A 13,012-nucleotide genomic window follows, 5' to 3' on the forward strand; every position below is an offset into this window, starting at 1 on the left:
AAGGGCAACTAACATGTATCATCTGCCTGCTCTATGCCAAACACTGTGCTAGGTACATTACTTAGAGTAGATTCTTTTGACCACTACTCTGCATATATTTTCTTCTTAATTTAGAGGGAATTTTAATAGCATGACAGTACCATATTCTAGCCCATACATGACTAAAAGCAGCAACTTCAGAATGGAACCAGGGAGTTAGGGATGGGGAAAGCTTCGGCTTCATTCCTAATGTTTTCTTCAATATGGAGGTGGAAAAATCTGCAGGCATCATGGTACCCCATCAGGCACCCCATCTAAGAAACAATTTCCCAGATTGGTGAGACTGGCATGGTCTGGGCAAACTAGGCACATTCTCCTTCCTGTCCAGAGCAAACACTGGGAACACACATTCCTCTTTGCTTCTCTTTGCTTTCAGTTTTCAAGGAGCCTCTCCAAGAAGGCAAGCTTTGGTCCTGGAAGACCCACCCCTATAATTTGCAGGACATTGAACAACACAAACTGAGGGAACAGGAACCCAAATCCTTCAACTCTCCTCTGAGTCTTCACATAAGCTCTTTCCTCTGCCTGAAACAGTCTTCTCCTATCTCTTCATCTGATAAACTTCTACGTTTCACTTCAAATGCCACTGCTAAGGGAAACTTTACCTGTCACTGAACTATTGTTTGATATCTTAATGCCCAGTTCTTCCTTTATTAGCAATCATCCTATTTTATTTTGATTTCCTGTTTAATTAATGGAGAGTGTTATACATATAAAGGGAGGAAATTGTGCCCAACTTGGTAATAAAATTACCAGATCCCCAAGGCTTAAGACAAGGTCTATCATTTAGTTAGGTTCCTGTCTTAGTGAGTCATTCCTTGCAAGAAAGTAACACCTATGCAGACAAGGTAAAAATCATTGAGAGAACTTACCATGTGCCAAGCGCTGTTTTAAGCACTTTAACATATATTAACTCATTTAATCCTCAAAACAAAAGCATGAGGTAGATACTATTGGTCCATAGTCCCTTTCCAAAAATCTCAAGCCTAGATTCCATAATCATATATATTATTATTTCTGCAGGAAAAAAATGTAAATATTCAAACCAAGAGATAGACAAAATCAATATATAACTTCTTGTCAAGTCATTGTCACCAAATGAATTCAGGTGGGTTAGGTTTTGCTGCTTAGTGGTTATGAAAATTTTTTTGGTTGTGAAAACATTTTGGATCCCCATTTTATAGATGAGAAAACTTAGGCACAAAGCAGATAAGCAACTTGCCCAAGATTACCCAACTCATTGTATCCAGACCTACCCTCTTAACCACATCCAGCACTGCCTCACAATTTAGTTTTTCCAGATGCCAGCAGCAAAAGCCTAGAAGAGAACCCCATTATCTCTTCTTAGATTCAGATTCATCTCTAGTCCAATGGTATTTTGAAGGAGGGTGGGATCACTGTGTACAAACAAGGTTTCCTAGGCACCCCCTCCTTTATGGCCATGGAGTATGGAATAGTTTGTTTAGAAGGCTATACAGATGGGGAGACAATGACTGTACTTTTAGCAAAACACTCACTTAATAATTTTAAGAAAGCACAGATCAGATAGGCAAGAAATCAGACTGGAATGAGATAAATTAGTGCCAGTTCTACTTGTGATGCTTTTTTGGATTTCTGGTGCTTTGAGGATTGAAGAAATTGGGTGGAAGATAAATAATTTGTGAAACACAAAAATAAATGATCAGCAAGATGCCCTTGTGTTTATCTGTGGGCTTAAGTGAGGCTAACTTATAAAATATAGGTATCCATTTCCTTACATTATGACTTTTAAAAGCATTCCAATCCAACATTAAGCTCTTCAAGGGAAAAAATAAATGGGAGATTCAGTCAATGACAACATTAATAAAATGAAAAGATTTGTCTTTTCCATATGAAATATAGCACATTTGAAGGCATAAAGCACACAGACAAATTCATATTTTGCAAGAGCATACAGATGTTGAATGACAAACTGCTCCATATGGCTGAACAGTTGGTCCTAAATTAAAATAATGGCACGAGGTGAAGGCAGTTTAGAAATAAGATTAAAATCACTACATGCTATACTAATGATGCATGCAGCAGTGATGGCTACAGGGTAAAGGCATCTTTGCTGATGCAAAACGAACAGCTCTGAACAGCATCTATGTCAGCCTGAATAAAACAGAGATGGAAAATAGTATCATCAAAATGCATGCAGAAGCAGCCACGGTAGGTATTAAAAATAAATTGCTATTTAGAGAAGTAACACTTGATGAACAAGGATCTCTTAGCACCCAAAATAAATGCAAACCTTACTATCATTAGTTATTTCTCTTCATCCTCCAGTCTTAGTTTATGTCTAGGTATCACATCAGATAGTAAGCTTTTCAGCAAATCTGGCATTCTTCGCAGCCCACCAACATGGCTACATTTTCATACTTCAGATATATTCCTCACAAACTATATAAAGCAACTGCATTCTTGGCAGAAAGCTAAATTATGCAAGTATGGAGTTACCACAACATGACATTAAATAAGATTAACTACTTCCATTTTCACCTGGTGAGGGTTCTTTTCAGGATTTAATTCCCATACCCTTGATCTTTACATTTTATATCCATTAAGGAAAATATGAAGGCAAATAATTTTTTTTTATTTCCAAGAACAGAAAAAAGGAAAGCATGTGGAAGACTCTGTGTGTACGTCATTCTAATCTTGGAGCTTTACAACAGGCTAATAAACAACCACAAATGCCTCAATCCTGGAACAGGAAAAGTGAGATACATATTTCAAGAATGGTCTCTAAATGGAATTAAGATACTTAAATTTAAGAGTTTTGTGCCACCATACCTTGAATGGTGCCTGGGACATGGCAGTCCCTCAATAAATATCTGTTGAATGCATGATTAAGTGAGCATGAGTAAACATGCTCACTTAATCATGAATGAGTAAACAACTCTCAAAATCCCTAACAGTGTCTAGCATATTATTTGTATAAAATTGACAACCAATAAATGTTTGTTAAATTAAAATGTATCACGCACAGCCTTTGTGGCAGCCATGGAGATGTGCCATTTAAATTAACATGTTTCAAAGAATGCAGTTAGCTGATGGCTTCTCCACTGGGTATCCACTGCAATATTCAAACCATGCTTACACTCTCCCAAGACAGTTCCCAGGCAAGGATTAAGCATGGCTGGGATATGAGTGAAGAGCTATTTCTGCTCACTCTGATCCCTCCAACACCAGTCTTTGTTCTGGGCTCCCCATCAGCCTGACCATGACTTTCTCAGAGATTCACTAAAGTCTGAGGTTCTTCCTACCCAGTCCTCCTCCCTTGCATTTACTGGAGTCAGACCTGCATTATAGTCCTAAGGCTCTTCCTGCGTACTTGAGTTCTCTCTCCCCATTATCTTCCCTGGGTGTTTTCCATTTAAAAAAAAAAAAAAACCTTTCACTGTTAATTCCATCTTAGTGTCTACCTCCCAGAAGATCAAGCTGGTAAGGCTTTTCAGTGATTATTGGCTGACATTACAGCCAAAAGAAGGATGGATCTGATTAACATACATCCAATGTAAATTAGTTAAGTCAGATACATTTTTATAATATCTAATTCTGCATTCTACAGCTGACCTACATTTCCAGGTTTCTTTTAGTTTCTTGGATACAGTTTCTAGCTTTATAAGACAATAGCACAAGTTTCTGATAGCCAAATAAATGATCAACATGTTATAGGCCAACAGACAATTTTTATACACCATTTCTATATATTCTATACAAAAGAATACCCCATATGAAGAATTCTTAGTAAAATAAAATACATCAGAGAAACAGTCTGACATGGGGAACCTTAGTAGAAAAGAAAACATTTCAGCCTGCATTTTACCCCTTCTAAGAGTAGAGTACATTCCCTTATGATGTCTCGCTTTATCACAAGGACCCTTCAATACTTAACGCTGTAAACCTCAGAGAAGTTCTGAGAAGTCACCTGTCCAAGTTAAAGGCCATAGGCAATACTGAACTCAAGTCCATACTGCCTCATGAGATGTCCACTACAATTTCATGTAATGAAAAGAGGTCTAGTAACTCTTTTTATTACATGCTTTTGCCTCTCTAATTTCACCATATAAAGTATTTTTTCAATGCACTTTGACTCATTATTACATTAGCTCTTATATTGTCAGGCAAAAAAAATATTTCAGTCAGTTGTTGTCTGGTCACTTTACCTCTGATTTTATCTGAAATAAACTTCAGGTAGGGAAGAGGTAGAGAAAAAAATTATATATTAAATATATGTATATAAATAAATCAGCTAAACACATTTAAATTTGTTCCAATGATTATTTCCAAAATTACCTCTATATTTTACTCTTATTCCTATCTGGGGTAAATTTTAAGTATTTCACGTAATTAATTCTAATGCTACTTATTAAGCAGACAAAACTTTAAAAAAAAAATCCCAATGAGAATCTGTTTACATTAGAGTTCAATACCTCTGTTGCTGGCTGGTTTGCACTGCTGGCAGGTTTGCACTGCTGACTGGCTTGATGATTTGTATTCATGATGTGTATATTTGTTAGGCTTCTTTTTGTGAATATAAATAAAAGAATCTATAAATTTTGGCAGGGTTAACTTTATAAAAATGGAAAGTTTTACAAAACGTTATAGTAAAGTTTTAATATAAAGCTCCTTATATTAAAATAGTTACTCATGGGTAAGGGGTCTTAAATTACCTGAATAAGGGGAAGAATGTCATTACAGAATGAATGCTGCTGAAAGTTGTCCTCTGCTTATTTTCCCAGACGTGCCTCACCTTTCACTACATATCTGAGAAATTTGAGCCTGTTTTGGGAAAGCCTCCTAAAGAACAAAATTGTTGAAGGAAGAAGAGGAGCCCCAATAATCATGAGAATAGCAAGAAAAATTGCTACAAACAAGTTGTACCTGTTTAAATCCTAGGCTTCTACTTCTTTTCACAGTCTGGGAGTAGCATTCCTCAGCGACTTTCAGGGTTCCATAAAATTGGGCATCTTTGCAAGATAAACTTGCTCTAGTTAAGATCAGCCCTTTCTGTTCTTTTAAGAGCCTAAATTCAAGATATGAATTTTTCTGCCAAAAATATAATTGTCTATTAAATTATCTATGTAGAAGGATGACAGTAAACGTTTGGGTAGTGCAAACTGTGGGACTTTAACAAGCTTTTACTGAAGACAGAATACATTGTTACTTTCTGCAAGCACAAGGGAAACCCAATACCTTTGATTTATACCAAAGGAAGAGGCCGTAAAGAAGCTCAAAAAAAAAAAAAAAAGACTAGCAGGGTATAAAAATGGTAATAAAGCTCCTCCCCTCACATTAGTGCTTCCACTCCCTCCACATAACAGTGTATAACACTTAAAGGTGGTTGCACCTCTGAGAACTGGAAGAAAAGATTACATAAAAATAGTTTACTCCTATTTTCTTAGAGTAAATCAGTATCAAAGAAGTAGATACACTGGTATATGTACTCAGTAGTAAATTTATAAACAAGCATTTATTTTTCCTCTAAATGTAGAAAGTCAATTGAGCATAACAACCCTATTGAAACTGTTTCTTCCAATTCACAAATATTATTATTCACACATATCATTTAATCATCCCATCAATGTTTATCAGGTCTTCTCACATCACATGTATAAAACAGAATAGCACTGTCTTATTATTCCTGTTCAAATAAACATATCACTAACCAGTAAGGAAAGATGGCCACGGAAAGAAGCAGCTACCTTGCTATTGAGTCTAGAATTAAAAGTCTAGAATGGAATCAACTTAACAAAAATTGACAGAAAGCCCCCTGAAGGTAACTACAAAATGAGACCCGTCCTCTGGCTTTTTAGAGGGATGGAAAAATTATCCATAAATTTCTCAAGGGAGATCATAAGATAATTGAATACAAAGTGCCATGAAGATTCAAGTAGGGAAAGATATCTGGTTGTAGGGGACTCCAGATGCTTTGTGAAGGAGATGCAGCTGGATCTTCAAAATATGTGGTGTGTGAGATTGTAAAGAAGGGATTCTACTTAGCAAGGACAGCTGAAGCAAGGTCCTGGGGTCAGGGAGAGACACTCTCTGCCTCTTTCCCTTATTCCTACCTCAACACAAAACAAACGCACACCACCGTTACTTCACAAGCCCTTTCCATGGAGATGCCTTATCACTGTGATGAATGTTCATGTACAAAAAAATCTTTTATACATTCAGGCAATTATTCTGTAGGATGGAATGCTGGAAGTGGTTTTGCTGAGTTATAAAGATTATAAACATGTCATTGTAATAGATACTACAAATTATTTTTCTAAAGACTTGTACCAATGTACTCTCTTTCTTTCTAATAGTATAGCAAAGGCCCTTTTACTCATACTATTTCCATCACCGGATATTATGTGTCTTATTATTTTTTTTGCCCATATGATGTTTTTTACTTGCTTTTTCTTCTTCATTAGTAAGGTCAAGGATCTATTTACGTGTTAAATGGCTATGTGAAATCCATACGTTGTCTTTTCATGGTCTTTTTATATGCTTTGCCATTTTATGTGTCAATACTTACAGGCAAGTTTCTTTTGTTGATTGATTTGCAGAAGGTATTGGTTCACTAGTGTTACTTTTCATTTTATGTTTACTTATCTATTCTCCTCAAACTCCTCCCCATCCCCCACCCAATTGCCCTCACAACTTCTGCCTTTTAAGATATTTTTTACCTTTCGTAAGATTTTATGTAATCAAATCTGTTGATCTTTTCATTTAAGCCTTCTAGGTTTTAGGTATTTTCTTAAGCTGTTTTCCCACTCTAAGATTATAAACTTATCCTTCTGTATTTTCTTCCAAATCTTTAGTATTTTCTTTTTTACATAGAAAACTGCAATTATATGAAGTTTGTTTTTATATGGTGAGAATTAAGGCTCCAACTTCATTTTCTTACAAATAGATAGTTGCTTCTGTACCACTGAGTAGAAAAGCCATCTTTTCTCTATTGATTTGAAATGCCACATTTATCCTGTATTATTAATATCGTACTATTTTTTTAAATTAGCAACTTACCCACACTTCCCTCTCTTCTAGATAACAAAAATTTTACGGACTTAAGGAAATTCAGGGTTCCAATTCGAATAAAAAGTCTGTATCTCCATTAATGGAAACCAAAGTCAGCGACCTGAAAACATATTCAGGGCTTCCCATGTGTTTTGCAATCTGCTTCTGTCACCAGCTTTACTATACCCTCCTCAACAGTGTACTCTACGTGGCACATGGCAGGACACTAAGCAAGTATTTGTTGAATGAGATAATGTGCAATAGTGAGTTCAGCTTACTCAGATAAAAGTATATAATTTAAGAGTCATCATGTAATCAGCATCAAGTTTCAGCTTATCCATGATAATTCTGAGAAAGGGCAAATGATAGTTTGTATTATTGAAGGAATTCAACAACTTCACTCTGCTACTAAAATAGCCTATCTCCCAGAAAACAATGTTACAGTGCAGTTGATGGGCCCTTCACCGTGCTGGCCACTCCACTCTTCCATTCTCCAAGACAGCTATTACGTACCTTATACTCTCTCCCCAAATCTCCAAAAGCCCTCCCCACCGGAAGAAAACTTTCCCATCTTCCCACCACATTCCCATGCACCTGCCTTCTCTCCTGTTAGAATAAATGCTCTTGATTAGGAAAATCCTCCCCCTCTCACAGCTTACTTACTCAAGAACTTTTTATCACCTCTTTCCTGTGCCATTCCTCTCTTCTAAATCGTTCTCATCATCATACAAACTAAAAATACCTTCATCTTAAAAAAAAAAAAAAAACCCTTGTTGGCCCACATTCCTCTCCATCTACCACCACCACATTTCCCATTCCCCTCTATAGCAAAATTCCTTGAAAAAGTGCCTGTAGTAACTGTGGTGTTTTGCTCTCCACTTTTCTTCTTCTTGTACATATTCCAAGTTTTACTCCCCACCACCCCACTAATTTTATGATTAGGGTCATCACTAACATCCACATTGCCAAAAATTACAGTCAGTTCTCAATGCTTAGCTTACAACCTCTGTCAGCCACACATGACACAATTGATTACTCTGTCCTTAAAATAATTTCTTTACTTGACTTCAAGGACACCCAGTTCTCATGGTTTCTTCACATCTTACTGGCTGTTCCTTCTCAGTCCTCTTTGGTAGATTCCCCCCATCTTTCTGATTTCTACATGTAGGAGAGGCCCAGGCCTTAGTCCTTGAAACTTGAGGTAGTTTCATCTAGCTGACACCTTAAATATCTTAGAGACTCCTAAATTTTTGTTCACCATACACAATCTTAGCCCTAAACTCAAAACTCTTATACAACTATACAATCAACATTTTCACTTGGATGTCCAATCAATATATCAACATCAACATGGTCAAAATAAAATGAAACAACAGAAACAGCAACACCCTTCCCCTCTTTCTCCAGCATCCATCCACTCAGTTACCACCCTAGCTAAGCACCCATTAGCTCTTGCCTCGGTTACCCTAACAACCTTCTAGCTGGTCCCTACTTCTATTCTGCCAAATTCCTGCTCCTCCAGTTCTATTCTCCACAAGTAGTTCTCATGATTCTCTTAAATTCAAACAGGCTATGTAACTTCTCTACTCAAATTTTCCAGTGGTTCCTCATCAACTGGAATAAAACCCAGTATCCTTCCATAGCCTATAAAGTTGTGACCTAGGTCCTCCCTATCTGTCCAATCTTATCTCTTACCAACACCCCATCACTCACTCTTTTCCAGCTAAAACAGACTATCCTATGAATATATAAATAAAATGGTGCCTTGCTCTGCTTCATATACCCATCAAACTAATTTCTACCTCAGCATCTCTATATTTGTTCTTCCCTCTGCCTGAAACATTGTCTCTGCAGATATCTGTATAGCATGATTCTCATTTCATTTAAGTCTCTGCTCAAATGCTACCTTCTATTTATTATCTCAATTTATTTTTCTTCATAGTACTTAGTACAGTTGTCCCTCTGCACCTGTGAGGATTGGCTTCAGGACCCCCCCACCCCCAGAGAGCAAAATACATGGATGCTCAAGTACATGATATAAAATGGTGGAATATTTGCATATAACCTATGTACATCCTCCTGTACATTTTAAATCATCTCTAGATTACTTATAATTGCTTATAATATCTAATTCAATGTAAATGTTATGTAAATAGTTGTTATACTGTTGTATTGTTTAGGAATAATGAGAAAAGAAAAAACGTCTGTACATGTTCAGTACAGACACAGCCATCCTTTTTTTTTCCAAACATGTTCAATCCCTGGTTGGTTGCATCCATGGATGCGAAAGCCACAGACATAGAAGGTTGACTGTACTACCTTACATTCTATTACATATTTATTTATTATCAGACATCTTAACTAGAATGTAAGTTCTATGAAAGCATGGATTTTTTACAATTCACTTTTGTATCTTCAGAACCTAGAAGAGTGCCTGACCCATAATAGATACTTAATAAGTATTTGTTGAAGAAATGAGTAAACAAATGAGCAAATATAAAGTCTGTCTATGAATTTGGCTTAATGGTCCTAGCTTAATACATAATCCAAGAGGAAAAAACTGTTTTTGAGCATTACTCACTTTTCGTTGTTTTACAGAGTCCAATTTTATGAGCCAATATGAAGCCACTTTGGTTTTATGATACTTCCAGTTATCGATGATCTGTTTGGAAGGATGAACATTAAGAAATTTACAGGTTGAAACCCATTTTTTAAATTAATTTGTGTAATGAAAGCACTACAATATTACTTGCAACAAATAATGCCAACTTTCATAAAAAGACATGTGCAAAGATTTCTAATAGAAATTAAAGAAGCCATCTACGTCCAAAGCTTTCTATTCTAGTTGCATTAAGAATACAATCTCTGTGGCTCACACCTGTAATCCCAGCACTTTGGGAGGCCAAGACAGGCAGATCACTTGAGGCCAGGAGTTCAAGACCAGCCTGGCCAATATGGCAAAACCCCATCTCTACTAAAAGTATAAAAATTAGCTGTGCATGGTGGTGCATGCCTGTAATCCCAGCTATTTGGGTGGCTGAGGCACAAGAATCACTTGAATCCAGGAGGTGGAGGTTGCAGTGAACTGACATTATACCACTGCACTCCAGCCTGGGCAACAGAGTGAGACTCTGTCTCAAAAACAAAAAACAATCTCCAATGAATGAAAGTCAAATACCTTCAGGAACGTAAGATTTGGCAAGAAATCCAAGACATAGATTTTTCATTTGTATTTTAGAGGCTGATTTATGACATCATTCATAGTAATAAAATATTGAATAATGCATTAGAAGGCAGCCTATATAAAATGAGAATTCTACTACTTTGTTTTGTTTTCTGTGCAAGTCTGCAAAACTTCTGAATATATAGTCTTGTAATATATACTGTAGTAAACAGATTAAAATGTTCACACATAGTGAACATACAGTAAACAATTTGATGTCTGACATAATTATTAATTATATTTTATTAATTATATAAGCCTATATACATTCTTTATAGAACAATCACGATAGTCACAAATGTTAGTTTTACTCTCTGTTTAATTTTCTTCTACCTGATTAAAAAAGATGGGATATAACTAATATCTCAAGAAATACATAAAATAAAGTGCTACAAAGTCATTGGCTATATGTAGAAAATAATTTTATCAGATAAGATGACATAGGTAAATAAAAGCACATCTAGCATAATCCTTAACATCCAATGCTTTCTTTCATTTCCTTTGATGTAACTAAGTAGCACCTAACTTGCAAACGAGTTACCATTTTCACTTTTCAAAAATATATATCAACAAAATAATAATTAGGGGCTTTGCTTATGACTGTGTCATCAGTACATAATATAAATCGCAATTATGGGTATTTTTCAGCAAGGAAGTCTCTTTTACTGTTGTTTGTTTGCTTTTTGTTTCTATACACTTGCTTTAGACAGGTCTAAAGTAAATGCTAAAAAACGAAAAGTCCAAGTGCATGGCTGTAGTTTTTATCCTATAACTGGCCACTAGATGGTGCCTTCTCCTCTGGGAAAAAAAAATACATATATTTTATGTATATAATTTATAAAATTATATTTACAAAAAAGGCCCAAAATATATTTTTAATATATTTATAAAATATATGTGCCCCCACCAAAAACACAAGGTTCTATTACTGAATAATTATCTAAGAATGAAAAGGATGTTTGAATGAAGAAATGTAACCTTGCATGAAGAAGTGCTCTTTCACCAAAATTATCTGAAATAACGTGGACCCTCTTTCTAAATTAGGAGTAAGTCACTGATTTTAATGTGAATTTTAGGACCCTCTGACCTTTTAGAATGTTCCACTGGGTGGTGCACATGTGTGTGTAACAAGAAAAACACACAGCTCCACATAAGTCATTTCAAAATTCTGACCCCAAAAATGTGACATTCGAGGTGTCACATTCAAATTATTCTTGACATTTTATGCCACAGCCCCACGTTTTTCATCATACCCCATTCCATATTAGTTCTTTCTAAATCTTTATAGAGGCAAGTTTAACATGATATTTGCTTAATCATTAAGAACAATAATTATTTAACACTAATTATCCTCACTTGATGAAGCAGACTTTAAGCACTATATACTAAAAGATATTTTGCACTGCTGATTATAATCTGATCTCACTGTTCATGAATTGTAACAATTAAAATAAACCCCTGCATTTTCTAAAGCTAGTAGAGGTTGGAAAGACATCAATTAAATTTACTATGTCATTGAGCATAATGCCTTCAGGAAAGAAATTTTAATATTTTAAGAAAAATAAAAAGGTACCAGCTCCTTGGCATTTTAGACACATCAGATACTCACATCTTCTATCAGAAGTTCTGATTCTGCATCTGACTTTCCTGGAAACCGGATCTTCATGTCCTTGAGAACAAATAAGGTCTGACTTGTTAGATCATCTTCTTGTTCTTTTGTTTTCAGTTGCCGCAAAGACTCACTCTTAAATTTGAAAGAATACAGATATTTGGAGGGGGTCTTATTTCATTGTGCCAGTATAATCTGAAAGATATTTCTAGGTAAAAATGATGCACTTTTAACTGAAAACAGTAACAATGAAAAAGGAAGAAAATTTTCTTTTACACTTGTGAATTCTTTGGATTAAATGGATACGAATCCCAAGAGTGTCTTTCATACTTCCACAAGGTTATACTTATTTAGCTAAAAGTACTAAAATAAAAATATATAAATACTTAAAAAGGACTTCCTGGTCAGTTTCATTTGCTACATATACCTTAGGCAATTTTTCTTGATTAGAAAAAAAAAATTCATTATTACCAAGTGAAATTCATTCACTTATATTTCCTGACTTCCCTTTGGAAACACGATCCATATTAAATAAACAAATTAAATAAATCCTTAGTCTACGTGAAGGTAGTTGGAGCTATCTGTTTGAGCATCTAAAAGTAAGCCTTCTTACAAACTAAATTCACTATTTTCTCAATACCACATCTCTGGGATTTGTGCTAACAAGGGAATACTCAATGCTAATTTAACATACAGAACACATTATAAATAACATTGTACTTAAGTGCTCTAATTTATCATTTTTTAACCTATTAATCAACTGTCCCATTAAGTAAAATTTTCCAAACTTCCTCAAATTTAAAGAGAGACTGCATAATACACTGCAAAACCATGCATTTACTCAGGTAATTTTCAGTAATATTATCCTACCACATCAGCAAACAGAAAATAAAATAATGCTATTCTCAGTGTTCATCTTTGAGTTCTGTGACAGAGTGAAGTCTGCACCTTTTAAGAGTCATACTAAATTGCAGGCTAAGGTAGGTGAATAATCCAAATTTCAAGAGGTCATGAGTTGAATTATGGAAAGGATCTGAGGTTCAGTCTGTCCTCCTCTCATCTGATCCCCCTTGCCTGAGTACAGAGCTCCCTATAAACTTGAAAGAGCAAAA

The 13,012-nt window shown here is 35.4% G+C and overlaps 1 protein-coding gene across 1 annotated transcript in view; it reads right to left on the reverse strand.

The window, feature by feature from the left end:
• Positions 1-13,012, reverse strand: part of TTLL7 (tubulin tyrosine ligase like 7) — a 91,030-nt gene that overhangs the window by 25,952 nt on the left and 52,066 nt on the right. The window contains exons 17-18 of the mRNA XM_010382522.2: positions 11,901-12,035; positions 9,650-9,730 (exon numbers count right to left, since the gene is read on the reverse strand). Coding sequence (XP_010380824.2) covers positions 9,650-9,730; positions 11,901-12,035 — 216 coding nt within the window. The remainder of the gene's footprint in view (positions 1-9,649; positions 9,731-11,900; positions 12,036-13,012) is intronic.

Source organism: Rhinopithecus roxellana, chromosome 12 (genome assembly GCF_007565055.1).
Source record: "Rhinopithecus roxellana isolate Shanxi Qingling chromosome 12, ASM756505v1, whole genome shotgun sequence".
Lineage (NCBI taxonomy): Eukaryota > Metazoa > Chordata > Mammalia > Primates > Cercopithecidae > Rhinopithecus > Rhinopithecus roxellana.